Raw genomic sequence first — 23,901 nt, forward strand, 5'->3', positions numbered from 1 at the left:
TATAAAATGAACGAACTCAAGGCACCTTGGTGATTCCCTTAAGTTGATGCTTTTTCCACCCCCACCCCATTTTACAGGAAAAGAAACCAGGCTCAGGCCGATAAGAGACTCTTGTTAAAGGCAGAACCAGGCTAGAAGAGTCGAGTCTAGTTCTGCCACCCACCCCGGGCCAGTTTTCTTTCTGCCAAACCAGTGTTACCAGGCACGGCTGATAATAATTCAGAAGACTTCAATGAGGAGAAGATGAATTCATGTTCTGCTGACACACACCAAAGAAGAAAACCCTTTCTTTTTTTTTTTTTTTCAAATGAAGTCTTGCTCTGTCACCCAGGCTGGAGTGCAGTGGTGTGATCTTGGCTCACTGCAACTTCCGCCTCCCAGGTTCAAGCAATTCTCCTGCCTCAGCCTCCCGAGTAGCCAGGACTACAGACGCTCACCACCATGCTCGGCTAATTTTTGTATTTTTAGTAGAGACGGAGTTTCACCATATTGGCCAGGCTGGTCTTGAACTCCTGACCTCAGGTGATCCACCTACCTCAGCCTCCCAAAGTGCTGGGATTACAGGCGTGAGCCACTGCACCTGGCCGAAAACCGTTTATTTTCTATAGTGAGGCTCTGCTTATAAGAGAAAGGGGTGCCTGTCAGAGGCCTGCTGAGCTTAGAATGGAAGAACGTGAACAGGACAGGGCCTGGTCTAGAGTCTGGGGGTGAGGAGTTGGGAGGGTGAGGCAGGGAGATTATTTTAAAAAGAGCAAAAGCTCTGCTCTTAAGACAAGGAGAAACTGAAACTAAACAGCTTTGCTTAAAGTTTCTAAATCTGTCTCTAATGATAATCTGTTATCATCTTGGTTTAAGCAGAGATTGTTTCCTACCATGATTTTAATGATGTTGGAAATTTGCCCGATATATGTTGCTAAGTAAAGAAAACTGAAAATAAAAAACAAAAAACAAAAAAACCAAGTGGCGGCCAGGCGCGGTGGCTCATGCCTGTAATTCCAGCACTTTGGGAGGCCGAGGCCGGCGGATCACGAGGTCAGGAGATTGAGACCATCCTGGCTAACACAGCGAAACACTGTCTCTACTAAAAATACAAAAAATTAGCCAGGTGTGGTGGCGGGTGCCTGTAGTCCCAGCTACTCGGGAGGCTGAGGCAGAAGAATGGTGTGAACCTGGAAGGTGGAGTTTGCAGTTAGCCGAGATCGCGCCACTGCACTCCAGCTTGGGTGACGGAGCCAGACTCGGTCTCAAAAACAAAATCAAAATCAAAATCAAAAACAAAACAAAACAAAAAACCAAGTGGCAAAATGATGTGGCTCCATTTGAGTAAGAAGACAAGGGCAAAATAACAGGAGAGAAAGCACGCTGAGGGAAGGGCCCCTCCTCAGGAACTAAAGTTCTCTGCTACTGTTTCTTTTTTTTTTTTTGATGGAGTTTCGCTCTGTAGCTCAGGCTGGAGTGCAGTGGTGAAATCTGGGCTCACTAGAACCTCTGCCTCCCGAATTCAAGCAATTCTTCTGCCTCAGCCTCCCAAGTAGCTGGGATTACAGGCGTGCACCACCACGCCTGGCTAATTTTTTTATTTTTAGTAGAGGCGGGGTTTCACCACGTTGTCCAGGCTGGTCTCGAACTCCTGACCTCAGGTGATCTGCCCACTTTGGCCTCCCAAAAGTGTTGGGATTACAGGCGTGAGCCACCACGCCTAGCCTCTGCTACTGTTTCTGTTGTATTTGAGTTGTCACTGTATGTGCTCATAGTAATTTGGTAGTCAGAAAAAACATGACCCAAAGAGATTATAAAGAACAACGCTGGGCGCGGCGATTCACGCCTGTAATCCCAGCACTTTGGCAGGCCAAGGCAGGCGGATCACCTGAGTCAGGAGTTCGAGACCAGCCTGGCCAACATGGTGAAACCCTGTCTCTACTAAAAACACAAAAAAATTAGCCAGGCGTGGTGGTGCGCACCTGTAATCCCAGCTACTTGGGAGGCTGAGGCAGGAGAATCGCTTGAACCTGGGAGGTGGAGGTTGCAGTGAGCCCAGATCGCACCACTGCACACTGCACTCCAGCCTGGGTGACATATTAGGACTCTGTCTCAAAAAAAAAAAAAAAAAAAAGGCCAGGCATGGTGGCTCACGCCTGTAATCCCAGCACTTTGGGAGGCCAAGGTGGGCAGATCACGAGGTCAGGAGTTCAAGACCAGCTTGACCAACATTGTGAAACCCTGTCTCTACTAAAAATACAAAAATTAGCCGGGCGTGGTGGCATGCGTCTGTAATCCCAGCTACTCAGGAGGCTGAGGCAGGAGAATCGCTTGAACCTGGGAGATGGAGGTTGCAGTGAGCCGAGATCATGCCACTGCACTCTAGCCTGGGTGACAGAGCGAGAGTCTTTCTCAACAACAATAACAACAACAACAAAAAAGAACAAGTATAATTTTGTGTTTACATACAAAAAACATACATAATTTCTCAGCAGAGAATTGGACCTAAATGTCAAAACCAAATTTTTTTTTTCAAATCTATAAAAATTACCAAACCTTCATTTGATTTCCTTGACTGGTCCAAAGGAAAAAGTAAAGTGTAAATCAATACTGCTCCTGGTAGCATTCTGAGGGCCCTGAGCAGAACAGTTTGTAGAGATACATTCTCTTGCCTATAGACACAGAAGATATGGCAGCGTCCCTTCACTTACCTGGTTGACTGTGTCTAGGAGATAGATACTATATTCATTCCAACTCAGCACCCAGCCTTCTTGAAAGAAACACGAAACAAGCCCCAGGTGCCTCTCAGGTAAGCTGCAACTTCCACTGTTGGAGGATTCCAGACGCGGGTGCAGTTCAAAAGGCTTGACTCCCCCGGCAAAAGCATCTTTTAAGATAAACGTGGCTTGAACGGTCCCGTGGACATCAGCCTTCCACAGCCGGAGCCCGGGCCGTGATGCATACAAGGTTAGATCACTTTGCTTACAGAGTCCTGGTATAAAACAAGCACCAAATTTCCCAGTACTACAATTAGAAGAAAGAAAGAAAGAACAAAAAACAGACATGGACCGATTTAAAGTAATGCAGTTGTCAACCCTTAATATTAAGTACAACAAGAATTTTTTGGCTAAGATGATAATTGATTTTTCACCCTTTCTACTGTTTGTTTTTTGTCAGTTAAACCACACTGTCATCCCTGTACTGACAGAGGCCCTACCACACCCTCACAGGTGTGTGCCCCATTAGCACACAGGGAACCATTCACTGAGTACTCACACAGCTTGCACTGTGCCTGGCACTTGATCCCACTCTCGTGTCTAATCCTTACAACAACCATGTGTGGCAGATACAGTCACGCACCACATAACACTTTATTCAGGCTGGGTGCAATGGCTCATGCCTGCAATCTCAGCACTTTGGGAGGCCAAGGCGGCGGATCATCTGAGGTCAGGAGTTTGAGACCGGCCTGGCCAACATGGTGACACCATGCCTCTACTAAAAATACAAAAATTAGCCAGGCATGGTGGCGCATGCCTGTAGTCCCAGCTACTCGGGAGGCTAAGGCAGGAGAATCGCTTGAACCTGGGAGGCAGAGTTTGCAGTGAGCTGAGATAGTGCCACTACTGTACTCCAACCTGGGTGACAGAGCAAGACTCTGCTTCAAAAACAACAACAACAAACCATTTTAGTCAACGATGGACCGCAAATACAACAGTGGTCCCACAAGATTATAATACCATATTTTTATGGTACCTTTTCTATGTTTAGACATACAAATACTTACCGTTGTGCTACAGCTGCCTAAAGTATTCAGTACAGTCACATGTGGTGCAGGTCTGTAGCCCAGGAGCAATATGCTGTACCATTTAGCCCAGGTGTGAAGTACGCTGTACCTACCACCTACGCTTGTCAGTACACCCAATGCTGTTCATACAACAAAGATGTCACCTAACAATGCATTTCTCAGAATATATCCCTGTTGTTAGGTGACACGTGACTGTATTACAACTCCCGTTTTGGAGGAGAGGAAACTGAGGCAGAAGGTGAAGAATCCAGGTCTGCTCATCCTTTCCCTGCCCTGATTCTGTTGCTTCTGATGTCTGATTGCTGTGCTTACTCCATACCCTGAATGAATGAGCTTCACAGCAACCCATCTATATCGTTGCCTTTTCAGAATTTCTCTAAACCCATCAGTGGCACCAATGTCCCTTCCTGCCCCCAAGCTTGATATTTTTTCTTTCTGAAATTATGAAATATCTGACACAAACAAAAGAATATGCTATATATAGAGTCACAGGTCACTTAGTGACGGGGATGTTTGAGAAACATGTCATTAGGCGGTGTCTTCGTCGTGTGAACATCATAGAGTGTACTTACACAAACCTAGATGACACACCCACATAGTCTAGCCCAGGGGTGTGCAATCTTTTGGCTTCCCTGGGCCACATTGGAAGAAGAAGAATTGTCTTGGGCCACACATAAAATACACTAACGATAGCTGATGAGCTAAAATAATAATAATAATAATAATAATCACAAAAAAACCTCTTTTTTTTTTTGAGACAGAGTTTTGCTCTTGTTGTCCAGGCTGGAGTGCAATGGCGCAATCTGGGCTCAATGCAATGGAACCTCTGCCTCTCGGGTTCAAGTGATTCTCCTGCCTCAGCCTCCCAAGTAGCTGGGATTATAGGTGTGCACCACCATGCCCAGCTAACTGTGTATTTTTAGTAGAGATGGGGTTTTGCCATGTTGGCCAGGCTGGTCTCGAACTCCTGACCTTAAGTGATCCACCTGCCTTGGCTTCCCAAAGTGCTGGGATTACAGGCATGAGCCACCGCGCCTGGCCAAAAAATCTCATTTTAAGAAAGTTTACAAATTTGTGTTGGGCTGTGGGTTGGACAAGCTTAGTCTAGCCTATTGCCCCTGGACTGCAAACCTGTACTCCATATGACTGTACTTTACACCGTAGGCACCTGTAACATAATGATGACTGTTTGTCTATCTAAACACAGAAAATATAATGTGTGGCGCTAAGACACCAGCTGATAGGTATTTTTCAGCTCTATTATAATCTTCTGTGACCACTGTCATACATGCAGTCCGTCAAAGACTGAAATGTTGTTATGCAGTGCACACCTGTGTATATGTACATATATCCATGCAGTTATGAAGCCTAGCAAGGAAAGGTACACCTGGGAACCCATCCCCAAACTTAGGAAAGAAATCGTCAGTCACCCAACCAATGTTCTCTTGTGCTCCTAACACTTCCTGCCCCCTTGTGCCCCAGAAAGAACCACTGGACTGCATTTTGCCTGTATCATTTCCTCACTTTTTTGTTGGTTTAATCACATATCTATGTATCTCTAAAGACAATATAATTTAGTATTGTTTATCTTTCATTTTTATTAAAATGTATGATGCTAATTGTACTCTTTTGCTTTTTTTCACTTAACACTATGTTTCTCAGATTTTTCCTTGTTGATAAGAAGAAGCTGTCGCACTAATTTGTTTCTACTGCTGAATGGTACAGTACGTCCTACTCAGCGTCCACAGGTTCTTGGAAACTACGACTGCAAGCGAAATGACATAGAGCAGGTCCTCAGGTAACATCATTTCCTTCAACAACACTGGTGAGGGAAAAACACTGGTTTTGTTATATGTTGTTTTGCTAAAGTCGCAGTTTCCAAGAAACTACCAATGACATTAAACGAGGACTTAATCTATTCCACAATTTATTTATTCACTTTCTTGTTGATGGATATTTCAATTATTATTTTTTAAAGCTATTTTGAGCAATTGTGCTATGAGCATTTCTGTGCATACCCCTTAGCCCACAGGTGTCAGAGTCTGTCACAGACACTCAGGATGCAGTGGGTGGGCTGTGGGGTAATCTCTGGGTTGCTGAGAGCATATTCAAGTTTAGAAGACAACTTCAAGCTTTTCAAACGTGATTATACAAATCTACACTCCCACTGGCCATCTGAGTTCTTGTTATTTTTCAGGATGCTACCAGAGTTCACATGTAAACATTTCAGTTCAGCCCTATGCCTGGCTGATTCCTTCTCTCAAATACTTCTCAGATTGTGAAAAGCAGAAACAGCACTGGTTTTAGAGCTAGCCCTGGGCTCGATGACCAGCCCTGACACTTAGTGGGTACGTGGTATGTGCAATTATTGAACTTTTCTGGACCCGTTTCCCATTCTGTAAACCAGGCAGAGTAACTCCCATCTCAAAGGCTGAAGTGAGGAATTAATGAGATAACCTACGTGCAGCACAAAAGCAATGCTTGTGACACTAAGTCCCCATAAGTGCTCAACTGTCCTGAACGAGGCTACAGGCAGCTCACAGTTGAGAGCCGCCTCCGTGCCACTGCTTCCCCACCAGACCTCGGCCAACTTGTGCTGTGCCCGTCCCCACGCTCCCTGCACACAGCAGCACACCCAACTCCAGAGGCCGCCCCCAGGGCCCACCCACATAGGCAAACAGATAGTTATTTGCGGGGTTTCTTTGCACACTAGAATCTCACTAGGTCCCTCTGGCACCTAAGTAACTAAATCCCTTTGGATAGGGTCCAAGGAGGATATTATATATCAAATTCAGCTTTGAAACAATGATTGTTAGGACGAACCAAGGGTGTTTTGACATCGTGGATCTTTTATGAACAATTCTATAAACAGCATCGTATCTGATTACTGCCTTTGGTGGGTTTGTTCTGGAGAGGTCTTCTAAATAGAGAGACCCAGAGGAATTCCAGCAAGGGAGCCCATAACCTCTTCCTCCTGCCTTCCCTGTCAATCAATTTCTTTTGGCAATCCAATTTTTAAATGTTTTCCTTCTATTTGTAGGACCCCTGAAAAATCTCGTCATTTCCATTTTGACTGGTTCATCTTATGTAACTAAAGCACTCATGTTAACAAACATTTAGTGATTTCTACATTCTGTAAGACATGGTGTTTGATGCTCTGGGTAAAATAAAAAATAAATAAGATGAGGTCCTCAGCCTGTCTCATAACACCGTGCTGACCTGTGTGAACAATCACATCAGCATCTGCAAGCGCCACATCTGAGGCTCAAAGAGCTCAGATCAAGGTGGTGCATCTGAGTGGGCATGAGAAGGCGAGGTCCTGAACACCGGGTGGACTCTTCCCCTGGAGGAAGGGAAAGGAGCCCTGCTGAGCGAGGTCCTAGGAGTGGCTGCCTCTAAAACTGCTCAATAGCTGGGCATGGTGGCTCACGCCTATAATCCCAGCACTTTTGGAGGCCAAGGAGGGAGGACTGCTTGAGCCCAGAAGTTTGACAACAGCCTGGGTAACCTAGAGAGACTCCATCTCTACAAATTAAAAAATTTAGCCAGGCATGGTGGTGCGTGCCTCTAGTCCTAGTTACTTGGGAGGCTGAGGGAGGAGGATCGCCTGAACCCAGCTGTTCAAGGCTGCAGTGAACTGTGATCACACCACTGCACCCCAGCCTTGGTGACAGAGCAAGACCATGTCTCTAAAAAATAAAAAGAACAGAAATGTCTGATGAGTGGGTTGGTCAAAGGCAGTGAAGTTGTGAAGAACCAGCTAGAGCCAGGTACAAATTGTCCTAAGCCCCCGACTCAGCCACCATCCACTTGCGATTCTGCAGCACTTGATGGTGCTTTCTGAATTTGACACTAAAACTCCAACTTTTAAGGTCTAAGTATTGCAGAATTCTAAAATCATAAACAAATTAACATAATTTCTTAATTTCGGTAGAGATGATTTCCAAAAAACTAATTGATTACCTAAAAACATTTTAATTCCCTTTATAGACCACGTTGATATGTAAGGAATGTTTTCTGGCTAACAAATTCTAGCTATAAAATAGTGTTTTTTGATTTTGTGCATAATGTATGGTGCCACAGACCTGATATGCTGAAAGCTGACAGCACCCAAAATGGGAGCCTGAAAGTCTAAGCTGGGCGAGAAGAAGGATCCACAGAAGCCCTGCTAGAGATCTCAACAGCTAACACCCACCGGCCATCCAAACAGATGTGCTGGTGGCAGGGTTCCAGAACCGGCTGCTGGCTCTTACCCACATGTGGGCGCCACACCTACATATTGCTGCATCTCCTTCTCCCTCCCCAGGGCAAAGTGCTACTGTCAGGGAGGGCTTCCCTGAGCACTAGACTCACAGGGGACACAGTAAAAGAGATCAGCAGAGGGCTCTGACACATGAAACAATGCAACATAAATACACAGGACAGCAAACCCATGGTTGCGGATGGCTAGGGTCTCTGAGGTTTTCTGGATGTAACACACGTCGTCCGGTCTGAAGAGGTTCACAGACTCGATGGGAAGAGGACCCCTTGTCTTCTACCTCTGAGCCCCCTGACCTGCCTGAACCTGCCGTGTGCCCAGTGCCCTGCCCTTCCTCTGGAAGAGCATCTCTGGCCCGGTTTCTGGTCAACCCTACACTGCTGCCCATGAGAGGGTCCAACTGAGGCCACCGCCTGCACTCTGTCCCCACCAGCACTGTGTTCCCTACACAGGCACCTGCGTCACACACCAATGTGCTACCACATGGCCCCTCTCCCAAAACTCCACCAGGGGCCACATGGTCCCCCTGGGTACCACCTATTTCTCTTTCTTTGTTCTCTTCTATAAAAACACTCCTCCCCAAAGCTCTCCATACTTGCTGTCAACTCCTCTTTCAGCCCTTCCAATCCCTTGGCCCTGCTGATGAGGAGGGCTGTGCACAGCCTCCGTGCTACAGACTCAGGCCCATTGAAGCTGCCTCAGCCCCTGGTCTCGCAGCAGCTGCTATGTCCCTCCATATGGCCTCCGAATCCTCTGACCCCCCAGCTCCTGTTCTCTCCTGATGCCGCTTCCTCTTCATAACACAAGGCCTTCCCAAATTTCCCTAGGCGAGCTCCTGTCTGCATGCCAGTGGCTGCCGGCGCACAGCTCCCTGAGAGGCACACCCGCCACCTGCCTCCCACGCCAGCTCTCCACTGCAGGGAGAGGACATGGCGGGGCCACAGCAGGCTCTTTCATCTCCTCCTTCTCCCCATGCCTCCAGGATTCTCTGCGTCAATCCACGGCATGTCCACTCACCCAGCTGCATAGACCACAGACCTAGGAATCATCTCCAACTCATCCCTCTCACACCTCAGAACCAACGTGGCAGCAAATCTGCAAGCTCTGCCTTAGAAGCAGTCCCACCACCTACCCCGCCCCATCCTGTCTTCTCCCACCTGGAACACCCAGAACCCTCGCTGGCCCCGCTGAGCTGCCATACCTGCCCCCTCCAGTATATTCCAAGCAGCAGCCAGAGTGACCTCCCTGGCTTGGCCACAGCCCTCTGTGACTGGCCACAGCACTGGACTGAAAGAGCCCCATGGGCAGGGCCCACAAAGCTGACGGGAGGGGGCTCCCCACACCCTGCTCCACACAGCCGGCCTGGCTGCTCAGATCCTCGGTGCGCAGGGCCCTCTGCCTCCAGAGCCTCTCTCCAAGGTCTTCTCGCACTAGTTGCCTCCTTGCTTCAGGAATCAGCCCAGGGTACCTCCTCAGAGGAGCCTTCCCTGTCATCCTATTAAAGAGAGATCTGTGTCCCCTGCTCCTCCCTCTCTGGCTCTGCACCCTCTGACATGTTTATCTGTTCACTACTCTGCACAAAGCTCCCTGAGATTAGAGGTCTGTTCTGCCTTGTTCACGGATATCCCCTGAAGAGGACTACCTGGAGCAGGGCAGAGGCTTGGTGCAAAGCTCCAGCGCTGAATGAACAGACATTCCCTGCATGGATTCATCCAATGTCAGGGTGTCAATGTCACCCGTATCTGCTGACCTCATTTTCCCCTCTGGCCAAGACTTCTTCCCTGGGCTCCAGACCGGTCCACAGAACTCTCTTCTGCGACTTCCACGTGGCCACCTGACAGGCCCGTCAATCCCCCTATGTCCACAGCAGAGGTCCTGATGTCCTGACCTCCAGCCCAGCCTTCCCCAGTCTCCAGTCTCCATCTCAGTCAATGGTTTCCCTGGACTCCCATGGCAGCCTCCCCGCAGCTCCCCTGGACTCCTGCAGCAGCCTCCCCGTGGCTCCCCTGGGCTCCCGTGCCAGCCTCCCCACGGCTCCCCTGGACTCCCATGGCAGCCTCCCCGCGGCTCCCCTGGACTCCTGTGCCAGCCTCCCCGTGGCTCCCCTGGACTCCCATGCCAGGCTCCCCTGGACTCCCGTGCCAGCCTCCCCGTGGCTCCCCTGAACTCCCAAGCCAGCCTCCCCGCGGCTCCCCTGGACTCCCGTGCTAGCTTCCCCGCGGCTCCCCTGGACTCCTGTGTCAGCCTCCCTGCGGCTCCCCTGGACTCCTGTGCTAGCTTCCCTGCAGCTCTCCTGGACTCCTGTGTCAGCCTCCCCGCAGCTCCCTGGACTCGCGTATCAGCCTCCCCATGGCTCCCCTGGACTCCTGCCATAGCCAGTGCCCTAGTCACTTCTGGCTTCTTGAACATCTAAGGTCTTGCCCAATTGAGGTCTTGGCATATGCTGTTCCCTGAGCCTGGAATGCTTTTCCAGCAGCTCTTCCCAGGCTTCAGCTCAAAGATCACTGCCCTTGTAGAGGCCTTTCCTGACCATCCTATCCAAATGCAACATCCTGCCCCATGCCTAGCACTCCCTAATGCTTCACCCAGCTCACTCCTTTACAGCATTGACAGCCTCTACTCTCCTCCTGCTGACCGACAGTCTCTCCCATTGTGTTTGAGGGCAGAGGCCTTGCCTCCTTGGATGCCTCCTTACTTGCTGCCACACCTCCACGTGTACACGCCTAGCTCCGCTCACTAAACAGTTGTGAGGGAAGCACTGCTTCCAGGGATAGACACACACAATAGTCTACAGCAGAAAGCAAGTCTTTAAGACACAGATGTTAAAAACATTTCCTTTTATTCTGTTAGCCCTCATTTCCCCAAGCCTCAATAAAATCTCTCTCCTTCTGAGAAGGGGACACATTTCTTTGTTTCTGCATCCTAAAACAGTTCCTGGTGCAGAGCACGCTTTCAATCAATGTTCCCTAAAGACTTGACTGCACAGACGCGCTAGGAGAGGTTTACAGAAACTGCTTGGGTCTCCACACAAGAGGATAAAAGGCCAGGTTTGTTTTTTGTTTTTTTGTTTTTGATTTTTTTGAGATGGAGACTCACTCTGTCACCCAGGATGGAGTGTGGTGGTGCGGTCTCGGCTCACTGCAACCTTCGTCTCCCCGGTTCAAGAGATTCTCCTGCCTCAGCCTCCTGAGTAGCTGGGATTACAGGCACCTGCTACCCTGCCAGGCTAACATTTGTGTTTTTAGTAGAGAGGAGGTTTCACCAGGTTGGCCAGGCTGTTCTTGAACTCCTGACTTCAAGTGACCCGCCCACCTTGGCCTCCCAAAGTGTTGGGATTACAGGCGTGAGCCACCGCGTCCTGCCAAGGGCCAGGTTTGAAGAGAGATTGTTGGGAATAGGACCCACATGTAAGGTAATTGGTTTTCAATGCCTCTCTTTACCCCCCGCCTTCCTTCCAAGACATAGTGCAGTAAGACATTGACAGACGAACCACGATAAAATGCCCGATGAGTAGGGTACCGGCAGAGAGAGCAGCAGAACTAAGATCCGCGGGACCATAAATTTCACTGAGTTCTCCAGGGACCGAAAGGGAGACTGCAGGTATAAAAAGGCCAGATTGTCGATGGGATTAAGAAGGTGTTCAGCAGGTCGGGTGTGGTGGCTCACATCTGTAATCCCAGCACTTTGGGAGGCCGAGGCAGGCGGATCACCTGAGGTCGGGAGTTTGAGACCAGCCTGACCAACATGGTGAAACCCTGTCTCTACCAAAAATACAAAATTAGCCGGGCATGGTGGTGCATGCCTGTAATCCCAGCTACTCAGGAGGCTGAGGCAGGAGAATCGCTTGAACCCAGGAGGCAGATGTTGCAGTGAGCTGAGATCACGCCATTGCACTCCAGCCTGGGCAAGAAGAGAAAAACTCTGTCTCAAACAAAAAAGAAAAAGAAAAACAAAGGTGTTCAGCATGGAAAATAGAAGTCAAAGGGGAGGTCTGAGAGTGTCTTTTAACAGCTGGAGGGCTGCCATGCAGAAAAGAGAATAAACTTGTGTGTTGCTGCAAAGCCCAGAACACAGAATAACGGACAGTGACTACGACCACAGAGGCTGGCTCCACCTATCTGCCTCATCCGACTCTCCAGGACGGCCTGTCACCAATGGCACCACCAGCCTCAGGGCCTCATCAACACCTGCCAATCTCACCATGTTTCCCAGTCCCTGCTGTCACTCTCCACAGGGCCAGCCTCAAGCCCTCCCCACAGGCCGTGACCATCAGCTGCCCTGCTCCTGATTCTATGCAGGCAAACAGTGCCCCTTCCTGGGAGACACAAGATGGGAACTCTTCCAGCTCCCATCGGCCAATTGACAATCCGTGACTGTAGACTCATCAACCCATGATCTGTGCTAATGCCGCCCTCTGCTCCCCACCCCCACATCGGCCCCAGTCTGCCTCCTCCTTGGCATAGGAGGGGTCAGCTCCACCACTCTACCTACCCCTCCTCACCCCATCCCCACACAAACTCGCTGCAGAGTCCTACAAGAGTGTTTTACAGGCTAGGGTGGGATGATGAATTATAGGTTCCCCAGGTATTCCAGTTGCCTTTTCCCACACGGCTGGTATGGCTGGTGAACTTCTCACTGCCCTTCCTCCACATCACTGGTCAAAGGAGGAACGATCTCTCAACCTGGAACCCACGCCTTCAGGATGTCTTCCCTGACCCTTCAGCTGGACAAAAGTGTGTCTAAACTCACACAGCATCCTGTGTATTTTGGTCCATAGCAGCTGACACAATGGTCAACAAGTGTTCTGTGTTTCCATTTCCACAACGAAGGGCTCAGATTTGCCATGTTTACCATGTCACTGCTGAGCCTGCCACAGTGCACAGGGGTGCATGGTAAACACGTGCTGAATAACGAGTGAGCCCCACAACCCTGACCCCTCACCAGGGCTGTGTGGAGGAGGTGCCTACACAAGGAATGGATAGACCAGGCCACCCCTGAGGCTTCTCCGGGCTGACCATGACACCCTGAGAGGCAGAGTGGCTGTGCGTGCAGGTTCCTACAGCTCTGAGACAAGAAGAACCCACTCTTTTTGTCTGCCTGTGGGAGGAGAAATCCTAGGCAGGCACAGGGTCCCACCAGGAACCCCAGGCTTAGGGCCGCTGTGGGTTTGCGTCCAGCAAACAGGAGACCTAGGAAACCCTAAAGCACCTTCTACAACAAGGCCCAGCATTTAGGCCAAACTGGCAAACTTGTGAAACTCACCTTTTCCTTGGTTGTGTTCCAATTTGCCTTACAGACTTTTCTTCAGTATAAAAGAGTAGACTTCTTTGCAGAGTAGAGACCAGCAGCACTTTCTGGCTATAATCCAGCTGTACAATGGAAGACGGCTCCTCCAACACCAGCTGGGAGTTACAAAGCCCCTGGCAGAGAAAGTCCGGTTACACCTCACATCAGCGCCAGGCTAAAGAATGGACCTCCCTTAGGACAAGTCAGTGTTCTTCCTGCTAGCTGTGCTTAGGTCAGCTTGCACCTTACCTAACGCATGCTTTCACTCTCTGCAGATTCACTCTCAACCCACCACAGCGAGATTATCTGACGGATGGGAAAAGAGTCCATACTAACATCTCCCTCACGCTGCATCCAGTTTGACAGGAAACATTTTAAAATCTGCATAATTTTTAAAAACATGTCCTCAGTAGATACATTCTTTACTGTGCACCATAGCAGGCTCAGGGATGATGCAGTAAACATGCAGAGAATTCAAAGAAGAATCCATAAAGATCTAAACGGAAATCTGTTGCACTGTGTGTACTGCTTATTCTATTATAAAACAATGGAATGGAACCTTCTATACAATTATTGCGACAATAATCAGCTCTGTAAGTTCATATTATAGTTTCCCTCACAAAGGGTTCAAGGCAGCTTTGAGGACATTATACCCTTGCCAACTGAAAGGGTAATAGAAAACAGGAGGTTAGAAGAAATTAAATGATATTTAGTATATAAAATGCTATTAACATAAAATGATATTTTACAAGACCAGCCTGGGCAACATTGTGAGAGCCTGTCTCTATAAAAATTTTTTTTTTTTATTAGCCAGGCATGTTGGCATGTGCCTGTGGTCCCTGCTACTTGGGAGGCTGAGACAGAAGGATCATTTGAGCCCAGGAGTTCAGGTTATAGTGAGTTGTGATCACATCACTGCACTCTAGCCCAGGTAACAGAGTGAGACTCTGTCTTTAAAAAATATATATATATATATTTTATATATAAACACAAAATAAAATTCTAGAAGGCATATGACTGCTAACACAAAGCATATTTCATTGTATAAAAAATCCGATTCTATAAGTTACTCTTATGGAAAAGTGTCATCAGGCCAAGTGCAGTGGCTCACACTTGTAATCCCTATATTTTGGGAGGCCGAGGTGGGTGGATCATTTGAGGTCAGGAGATCAAGACCGGCCTGGCCAACATGGTGAAACCTCATCTCTACTAAAAATACAAAATTTAGCTGGGTGAGGTGGCGCATGCCTATAATTCCAGCTACTTGGGAGGCTGAGGCAGGAGAATCACTTGAACCCAGGGGCAAGGGTTGCAGTGAGCCAAGGTCACGCTACTGCACTCCAGCCTGGGCAACAGAGCGAGACTCTGTCTGAAAAAAAATATATATATATTATATATATAAAATATATGAAATATACATATATTTCATATATATGAAATCCAATATATATACGAAAAGTTTCATCAATTATTTCAGAAATATTGCTGTAACATCACTGGCATTTTGTGAGGGAAGCAGCGGGCAGTGATCAGATTTGTTGGTAAAACTTAAAAGTAAATTTTGTCCTTTTTTAGGTATACAATGCTATGAATTTTGACAAATTTATAGTCATGTAACCAACACCAAAATCAAGATAAAGAAATTTCCATTACATGAAAATGTTGCAAACTTTTTTTTTAGACAGGTTCTGGCTCTTGGCCTAGGCTGGAGTGCAGTGGTGCAATCTCAGCTCACTGCAATCTCCACCTCCAAGGCTCAAGTGATCCTCCAACCTCAGCCTCCAGAGTAGCTGGGATTACAGGTGTGCACCACCATACCTGGCTAATTTTTATATGTTTTTTGGTAGAAACGGGGTTTTGCCATGTTGTCCAGACTGGTCTCAAACTCCTGGGCTCAAGTGATCATCCTGCCTTGGCCTCCCAAAGTGCTGGGATTACAGGTGTGAGCCACCACACCTGGCCAGAGAACAGGTACTTTTGTATTCTCCCTTCTGCTGCACACTGAAATACACTCAGTGGTTCTCTCAAGGAAAAGCACTTGTGCAACTGTTGCAGCTATGAGCTGAGCCAGCTGCTTTTTTCACAAAACACCATTTTTATTTGAAATGCCGTAATTATTCAAATGTGGGTATTTAGCAGACATTTTCTTAAAAACAAACAAACAAACAAACAAAAAAAAACCCAAAAGCCTCTCACTTCAAGGAAAACAAGTAATGGTATTTGTTGCTCTCACACAAAGATTAGCAATCTGAAAACTTGTTATCTGTCCCTGTGAACTTGACATGATTCCTTATAGCTAGACTTTCCCGATTACAATGATGTTGATGTTAACGAAAGTATTTTTTTGATATCGTATTAGCAAATTTATCAGCTGGCACAGTGGCTCACACCTGTAATCCCAGAACTTTGGAAGACTGTGGTGAGCAGATTGCTTGAGCCCAGATGTTCAAGACCAGCCTGTGCAACATGGCGAAGCCCTGTCTCTAGAAAAATACAAAAAATCAGCTGGGCATGGTGGCGTGTACCTGTAGTCCCAGCTATTTGGGAGGCCGAGGTGGACGAATCACCTGAACCTGGGAACTCAAAGCTGCAGTGAGCCATGATTGCACTACTGTACACCAGCCTGGGTGAGAGGAGTAAGACCATGTCTCAAAAAAAAAAAAAGTGTTGGCCGGGCGCGGTGCTTCACGCCTGTAATCCCAGCACTTCGGGAGGCCGAGGCAGGCGGATCACGAGGTCAGGCAATCGAGACCATCCTGGCTAACACGGTGAAACCCCATCTCTACTGAAAATACAAAAAGTTAGCCAGGTGTGGTGGCGGGTGCCTGTAGTCCCAGCTACTTGGGAGGCTGAGGCAGGAGAATGGCGTGAACCCAGGAGGCAGAGCTTGCAGTGAGCCAGTATCGCGCCACTGCACTCCAGCCTGGGCGACAGAGCAAGACTCCGTCTCAAAAAAAAAAAAAAGTGTCAACATTTGGAAGATCTGCATCACTCTGTGAATAGTATTTTATAAGTGACCAATACATAATGTTACAAAATCCAACATGGGCAAAGTAGATCTTAATGTAACAGAGTAGGAAAAATTCATCCATGTGGTTTCAGATTCCACATTTTTACTAACCTTTAAAGAAACTACCATTTGTCATTTGTCACTGTAACCTTTAAAGCAACTACCGTTTGTCAATATGAGGATATTATTAAAGAATGTCCACAATTATCTGAAAAGGCTAACAAAATACTCCTCCCATTTCCAACTACATGTCTGTGTAAGGCCAGTTTTTCTTTATATACTTCAATCAAAACAATGTGTGGCAACAGATTGAATGCAGAATCCAGTCATCTTCTATTAAGCCAGATAATAAAGAGATTTGTAAAAATATAAACCAATGCCACTCACTCTTCTCACCTGTTTTGAAAATAGAGATATAGAGATATTTTCACAAAATATGTCACTTATGTTCAGATATTATGGATTTATTATTTCAAAGTAAAATATTTTTAAATTTCGGCCAGGCACAGTGGCTCAAGCCTGTAATCCCAGCACTTTGGGAGGCTGAGGTGGGAGGATCACGAGGTCAGGAGATCGAGACCATCCTGGCTAACACAGTATAACACCATCTCTACAAAAAATACAAACAAGTAGTCGGGCATGGTGGCGGGTGCCTGTAGTCCCAGCTACTCAGGAGGCTGAGGCATGATAATCCCTTGAACCCGGGAGGCAGAGGTTGCAGTGAGCCAAGATCGCGCCACTGTACTCCAGCCTGGGCAACAGAGCGAGACTCCATCTCAAAAATATATATATATTTTTAAATTTCTCAGTTTTAACTTCTAACACGGTGTACTCGGTAGAGATAACCCATATAAACAAAAATGCTTTGGGGTCCTCTTTCTAAGAGTGTAAAGGGATTCTGTGACTACAAATCCTGAGAACTGCTACTAGAGAATATTTGTAATAGGTCAGTCTTGGATCAGACGGACTGAAAGTCATGCAGCTAATAATTGCTGAATTCTTGGCCGGGCGTGGTGGTTCACACCTGTAATCCCAGCACTTTGGGAGGCCAAGGTGGGCAGATCACCTGAGGTCAGGAGTTCAAGACCAGCCTGACCAACATGGTGAAACCCCGTCTCTATAAAAATACAAAAATTAGTCAGGCATGATGGCAGGTCCCTGTAATCCCAGCTACTTGGGAGGCTGAGGCAGCAGAATCGCTTGAACCTGGGAGGTGCAGGTTGTAACCAGCTGAGATCGCGCCACTGCACTCCAGCCTGGGCGACAAGAGCGAGACTCTGTCTCAAAAAAAAAAAAAAATTGCTGAATTCCTACAGTGCTCTAGGAATGAAGGCTACAAATGAGAAAAAGAAAGGACTGTGCCACCAAGGAGTTCAGTTTGGTTGCAGACACATGACAAAACAAATAAAACCCAGCAGATCATCAAGCCACACGTGCAGTGGAAAAGGCACGGGCGTTGAAGCAGAAGCACGGTTTGAAAGCAAGCTCTGTGAGGTGGCAAGCCTGCACCCCTGGAGCAGTTCCTGGATCTCTTGGAGCTCCAGTTTCTTCATCTTCACCGTACTGCCACCTAACCTTCTCCTCTGCCACTTCGTATCACTTGAGGTCATCTCACACAGGCCAGGTGGCTGGCAGAGAGTCCTCCATCCATTGAAATCACTGACTTGTCCACAGTTAGGATTCAGAAGTGCTTGGCATCACTCCTACTAACCTTTCAAGGAAGTAGGAATAATAATAGCTTCTTTTCCAAGTAGAAGTAATACACAACAGTGGAATGAAAAAAGTGAATGTTCCAGTAGGCCAACTCCTTAGTCATAGAAGTGGAAGCTTATAAAACATAAGTCTACAAAAGTAAATGTTACAAATAACAATTGAGATTATAAAGGGATGATGATCAAGAATACAAGCTGACTAAAAATACAATTATAAATATAGTTTTTCCAAATGTAAGAAGGCAAGAGCCAACAGTATTTCTGAAAATAATTTTACCTGGTCTAGATCCAGAGAAGAATAAACAATTTTGCCTTTGTCATCTCCAGAGAACAATTTCATTCCATTGGGGCTCCAAGCCAGAGCTGTAATGCTATTTTTGTGAATACCAGTGACATCAAATCTCCGAAGCTATGAACAAGGGATAAAAATATACACAAAAAAAAGAAAAGGATAAATGCTGTGAGCTGGGGCTACATGGAAAAGGTATACAATCGCGCCTAGTTAGGGAAGAGCTGGTTTTCCCAATCTCGTTTTCCAAGCAGAACCCTGCACAAGGTTCCATCTGCCTAGTCACCTTCAAAACCCACAGAGAGCATACCTTGAGAATATTAAGCAAAAATGAAATGACCCACATGTACTTTATGCCAAGTGTCCAACCCAGCACAAAAATGTTCTCCAATTATAAACAGCACAGTGTTAAGCTTCTCTGAGCATTATTTTTATTTTTTTGAGACAGAGTCTCGGTCCATCAGGCTGGAGTGCAGTAGCATAGCGCAATCTCGGCTCACTGTGACCTCTGCCTCCTGGGTTCAAGTGATTCTCCTGCCTCAGCCTCCCGAGTAGCTGGGACTACAGGCACCTGCCACCACGCCCAGCTAATTTTTGTATTTTTTTTTCTTTTTTTTTTTTTTTTTGAGATGGAGTCTCACTCTGTTGCCCAGGCTGGAGTGCAGTGGAGTGATCTCTGCTCACTGTAAGCTCTGTCTCCCGGGTTCATGCCATTCTCCTGCCTCAGCCTCCCGAGTAGCTGGGACTACAGGTACCTGCCACCACACCCGGTTAATTTTTTGTATTTTTTAGTAAAGACGGAGTTTCACCATGTTAGCCAGGATGGTCTCGATCTCCTGACCTCGTGATCCACCTGCCTCAGCCTCCCAAAGTGCTGGGATTACAGGTGTGAGCCACCGCACCCGGCCAAATTTTGTATTTTTAGTAGAGATGGGGTTTCCCCATGTTGGCCAGGATGGTCTTGATATCTTGACCTCATGATCAGCCTGCCTTGGCCTTCCAAGGTACTGGGTTTACAGGCATAAGCCCGGGCAGAGAAAGTCGTGCCCGGCTTTCTCTGAGCACAAACTTTCTAAGCAGATGAGGATTTCTCATTTTAAAAATCCATGAGGAATTTGCCAAGAAGTTAACACGTGTTAAGATCATGAGTACTCACCTGTTTATTTCTCCCTGGCAATGAAGATACAAGTTGAAAAACTGCAACCCTTCCAGAGGCTGTGCCTGCTGCCACCAGGTCATCAAAGCAGCTCAGCAGCTTCACCACAGTGATAGATTCCGTCTTCCCCTGGGGAAACGTTGAAAACAAATGAATCTGTAACTATGCAGGCTTTGAAAATGTAAAACAAGGAGGACATTACCAAAGGAGTGAAAAACTTCATCAGGCTGCAGTCCATACATATTCTTCATTGAAAAGGTATACAAGTCAGAAATTACATCTGTTGAAAAAACAAAAACCAAAACAGGGCTGGGCATGGTGGATCACGCCTGTAATCCCAGCACTTTGGGAGGCCAAGGCGGGCAGATCACCTGAGGTCAGGAGTTCGAGACCAGCCTGGCCAACATGGCGAAACCCCGTCTCTACTAAAAACACAAAAATTAGCTGGGCGTGGTGGCAGGTACCTATAATCCCAGCTATTCGGGAGGCTGAGGCAGGGAGAATCACCTGAACTCAGGAGGCGGAGGTTGCAGTGAGCCGAGATCGTGCCATTACATTCAGCCTGGGCGACAGAGCAAGACTCTGTCTCAAAAAACAAGAAACAACAACAACAACAAAAAACAAAAAACAAATATACCTAGGCAGGAGGGCAGTGGTGCAATCACAGTTCACTGCAGCCTCAACCTCCCAGGCTCAAGCAATCCTCCCACCTCAGCCTCCCAAGTAGCTGGGACTACAGACATGTGCCCCACATCCAGCTAATTTAAAAATTTTTTTGTAGAGACAAGGTCTCACTATATTGCCCAGGCTGGTCTCGATCTCCTGGGCACAAGGGATCTTCCAGCCTTGGCCTCCCAAAGTGCTGGGATTATAGACATGAGCCACTGCACCCTGCCCTCATCCCCCAATTTTAATTTTTTTTTGAGACGTAATCTCACTCTGTCACCAGGCTGGAGTGCAGTGGCGCGATCTTGGGTCACTGCAACCTCCCCCTCCTGGGTTCAAGCGATTCTCCTGCCTCAGCCTACCGAGTAGCTGGGACCACAGGCACCCGCCACCATGCCCCGCTTTTTTTGTATTTTTAGTAGAGATGGGGTTTCACCGTGTTAGCCAGGATGGTCTCGATCTCCTGACCTCGTGATCTGCCCACCTTGGTCTCCCAAATCCCTTATGCTGGGATTACAGGTGTGGGCCACCATGCCCAGCCCTCATCTCCCAATTTCTTAATGTTAAAATACGCATAACATAAAATTACCAGTATCCCTTTTTAAAGTATACATTTCAGTGGTATTCAATACATTCATAATGCTCTGCAATCATCACCATTATCCATCTCCAGGACTATTTAATCTTGTAAAACTGAAACCGACCCTATTAAAGAATAATTCCCCATTCATCCCTCCCCCCAGCCCCTGGCAACTACCATTCTACTTTCTGTCTTTATGATTTTGACTACTCTTTTTTTTTTTAATCTCCTCAAATTCTTTTTACCGTGATTCTGAATACTGTAAATACCTCATACAAATGGAACCATACAGTATTTGTCTTTTTTCTGCTGGCTTATCTCTTTAACACAGTATCTTCAAGGTTCATCCGTGTTATAGCACATATCAGAACTCCTTCCTTTTTAAGACGTAGTCATATTCTCTTGTATGTACATAATACATTTTGTTTATCCATTCATCCATTGATGGACACACATGGGTTGCTTCCCCATTTTAACTACTGTGAATAAGGTGCCTATGAATATGAGTGTACACACATCTCGTTGAGATACTGCTTTCAATTATCTTGGGTACATACCCTACTCAGGACTGAATTTTGGTATCATATGGTAATTCTATTTTTAATTTTTTGAGCAACCACCATACTGTTTTCTTTTTTTTTTTTTTTTTTTGAGAGGGAGTCTCGCTCTGTTGCCCAGGCTGAGAGTGCAGTGGCACACACAATCTCAGCTCATTGCAAGCTCTTCCTCCCAGGTTCACGCCATTCTCCTGCCTCAGCCTCCCGAGTAGCTGGGACTACAGGCGCCCGCCACCATGCCCGGCTAATTTTTTGTATTTTTAGTAGAGACGGGGTTTCACCGTGTCAGCCAGGATGGTCTCGATCTCCTGACCTCATGATCCACCCGCCTCGGCCTCCCAAAGTGCTGGGATTACAGACGTGAGCCACTGCGCCCAGCACATACTGTTTTCTAGTAGTGGCTGCATCATTTTATATTCCTACGAACAATGCACCAGGGTTCCGATTCCTCACATCCTTAGCAACCCTTGTTATTTCCTTTTATTTTTTGACAGTAGCCATCCTAATGGGTGTGGGGTATAGTTTTGACATGCATGCCCTAATAATTAGTGATGGTCATTTTTCATGTACTTATTGGCCATTTGTTTACCCTCTCTGGGGAAACATCTACTCAAGTCCTTTGCCCATTTTTTAATTGGGTTTTTCATTGTTGAGTTTTTTGTCCGTTTGTTTGTTTTTGAGACGGAGCCTCGCTCTGTTACCCAGGCTGGAGTGCAATGGCACAACCTTGGCTCACTGCAACCTCCACCTCCCAGGTTCAAGCGATTCTCGTGCCTCAGCCTCCCAAGTAGCTGGGATTACAGGCACGCACCACCATGCCTGGCTAATTTTTGTATTTTTAGTAGAGACGGGGTTTCACCATGTTGCCCAGGCTGGTCTTGAACTCCTGACCTCAAGCGATCTGCCCAACTTGGCCTCCCAAAGTGCTGGGATTACAGGCGTGAGCCACCATGCCTGGCCTCATTGTTGAGTTTTAAGAGTTCTCTATATACCCTGAATATTAATCCCTTAACAGATATATGATTTCCAGATATTTTCTCCTATTCAGTGGGCTGCCTTTTTACTTTGTTGATAGTGTTTTTGATGTACAAAAATGTTTAAATTTTCACGAAGTACAATTTGTCTATTTTTCCATGTTGCTTATGCGTTTGATGTTATATCCAACAAATCATTGTCAAATCCAATGTTGTGAAGCTTTTGTCCTATGTTTTCTTCTAAAAGTTTCATAGTTTTAGTTCTTACATTTAGGTCTTTAATCCATTTTGAGTTTTTTTTTCTTTTTTTTAAGACGGGGTCCCCCCTCTTGCCCAGGCTGGAGTACAGTGACACAATGTTGGCTCACTGCAACCTCCACTTCCCGGGTTCAAGTGATTCTCATGCCTCAGCCTCCGGAGTAGCTGGTACTACAGGCGTGCATCACCACACCTGGCTAATTTTTTATATTTTTAGTAGAGACAGAGTTTCCCCATGTTGGCCAGGCTGGTCTCAAACTCCTCCCAAGTGCTGGGATTACAGGTGTGAGCCACCAGGCCCTGGCCATTTTGAGTTAATTTTTGAATGTAATATTAGATAAGGGTCCAACTTCATTCTTTTGCATGTGACTATCCAGTTTCCCCTATACCATTTGTTGAAAAGACTGTCCTTTCCCTGTGGAACAATCTTCATGTCCTTATCAAAAATCACTTGACTGGGCCAGGTACGGTGGCTCACACCTGTAATCCCAGCACTTTGGGAGGCTGATGCAGGCGAATCACTTGAGGTCAGGAGTTCAAGACCAGCCTGGCTAACACGAAATTCTGTCTCTACTAAAAATACACAAATTAGCCAGGTGTGGTGCCACATGCCTGTAGTCCCAGCTACTCGGGAGGCTGAGGCAGGAGAATTACTTGAACCTAGGAGGTGGAGGTTGCAGTGAGCAGAGATTGCGCCATTGCACTGCAGCCTCGGCAAGAGAGTGAGAGTCCATCTCAAAAAAAAAAAAAAAAATTCACTTGACTATATAAGAGGGTTTATTTCTGGGCTATTGATTTCATTGGTCTCTATGTCTATTTTTATGTATCACGCTGTTTTCTTCTTCTTTTTCTTCTTATTTCTTCATACCACAGCCAAGTCCAATACACTGTTTTAATGACTGCATTTTTGCAGTTAAGTTTTAAGTTCAGGAAGTATGAGATCTCTGGCTTTGTTCTTTTTCAGGTTTGTTGGGGCTTTTCAGGGTCTCCTGAGATCCTGTATGAATTTTAGAATAAATTTTTATATTCTGAAACTCCCAAGCCAAAAAACAGCCTTGGGAGTTTGACAGAAATTGTATTGAACTGGCCGGGCGCGGTGGCTCACGCTTGTAATCCCAGCACTTTGGGAGGCCGAGGCGGGTGGATCACGAGGTCAGGAGATTGAGACCACGGTGAAACCCCGTCTCTACTAAAAATACAAAAAAATTAGCCGGGCATGGTGGCGGGTGCCTGTAGTCCCAGCTACTCGGAGAGGCTGAGGCAGGAGAGTGGCGTGAACCTGGGAGGCGGAGCTTGCAGTGAGCCGAGATCGCGCCACTGCACTCCAGCCCGGGCTACAGAGCGAGACTCCATCTCAAAAAAAAAAAAAAA

The 23,901-nt window shown here is 46.9% G+C and overlaps 1 protein-coding gene across 3 annotated transcripts in view; it reads right to left on the minus strand.

Annotated features, from left to right (window-relative positions):
- Positions 1–23,901, minus strand: part of TECPR2 (tectonin beta-propeller repeat containing 2) — a 140,162-nt gene that overhangs the window by 75,887 nt on the left and 40,374 nt on the right. For all 3 annotated transcript variants that reach the window (XM_030804133.1, XM_030804134.1, XM_030804135.1), the window contains exons 3-6: positions 19,496–19,624; positions 18,328–18,459; positions 13,305–13,462; positions 2,691–3,003 (exon numbers count right to left, since the gene is read on the minus strand). In XM_030804133.1, coding sequence (XP_030659993.1) covers positions 2,691–3,003; positions 13,305–13,462; positions 18,328–18,459; positions 19,496–19,624 — 732 coding nt within the window. The remainder of the gene's footprint in view (positions 1–2,690; positions 3,004–13,304; positions 13,463–18,327; positions 18,460–19,495; positions 19,625–23,901) is intronic.

This window comes from Nomascus leucogenys, chromosome 22a (genome assembly GCF_006542625.1).
Source record: "Nomascus leucogenys isolate Asia chromosome 22a, Asia_NLE_v1, whole genome shotgun sequence".
In the NCBI taxonomy this organism is placed as follows: Eukaryota; Metazoa; Chordata; class Mammalia; order Primates; family Hylobatidae; genus Nomascus; species Nomascus leucogenys.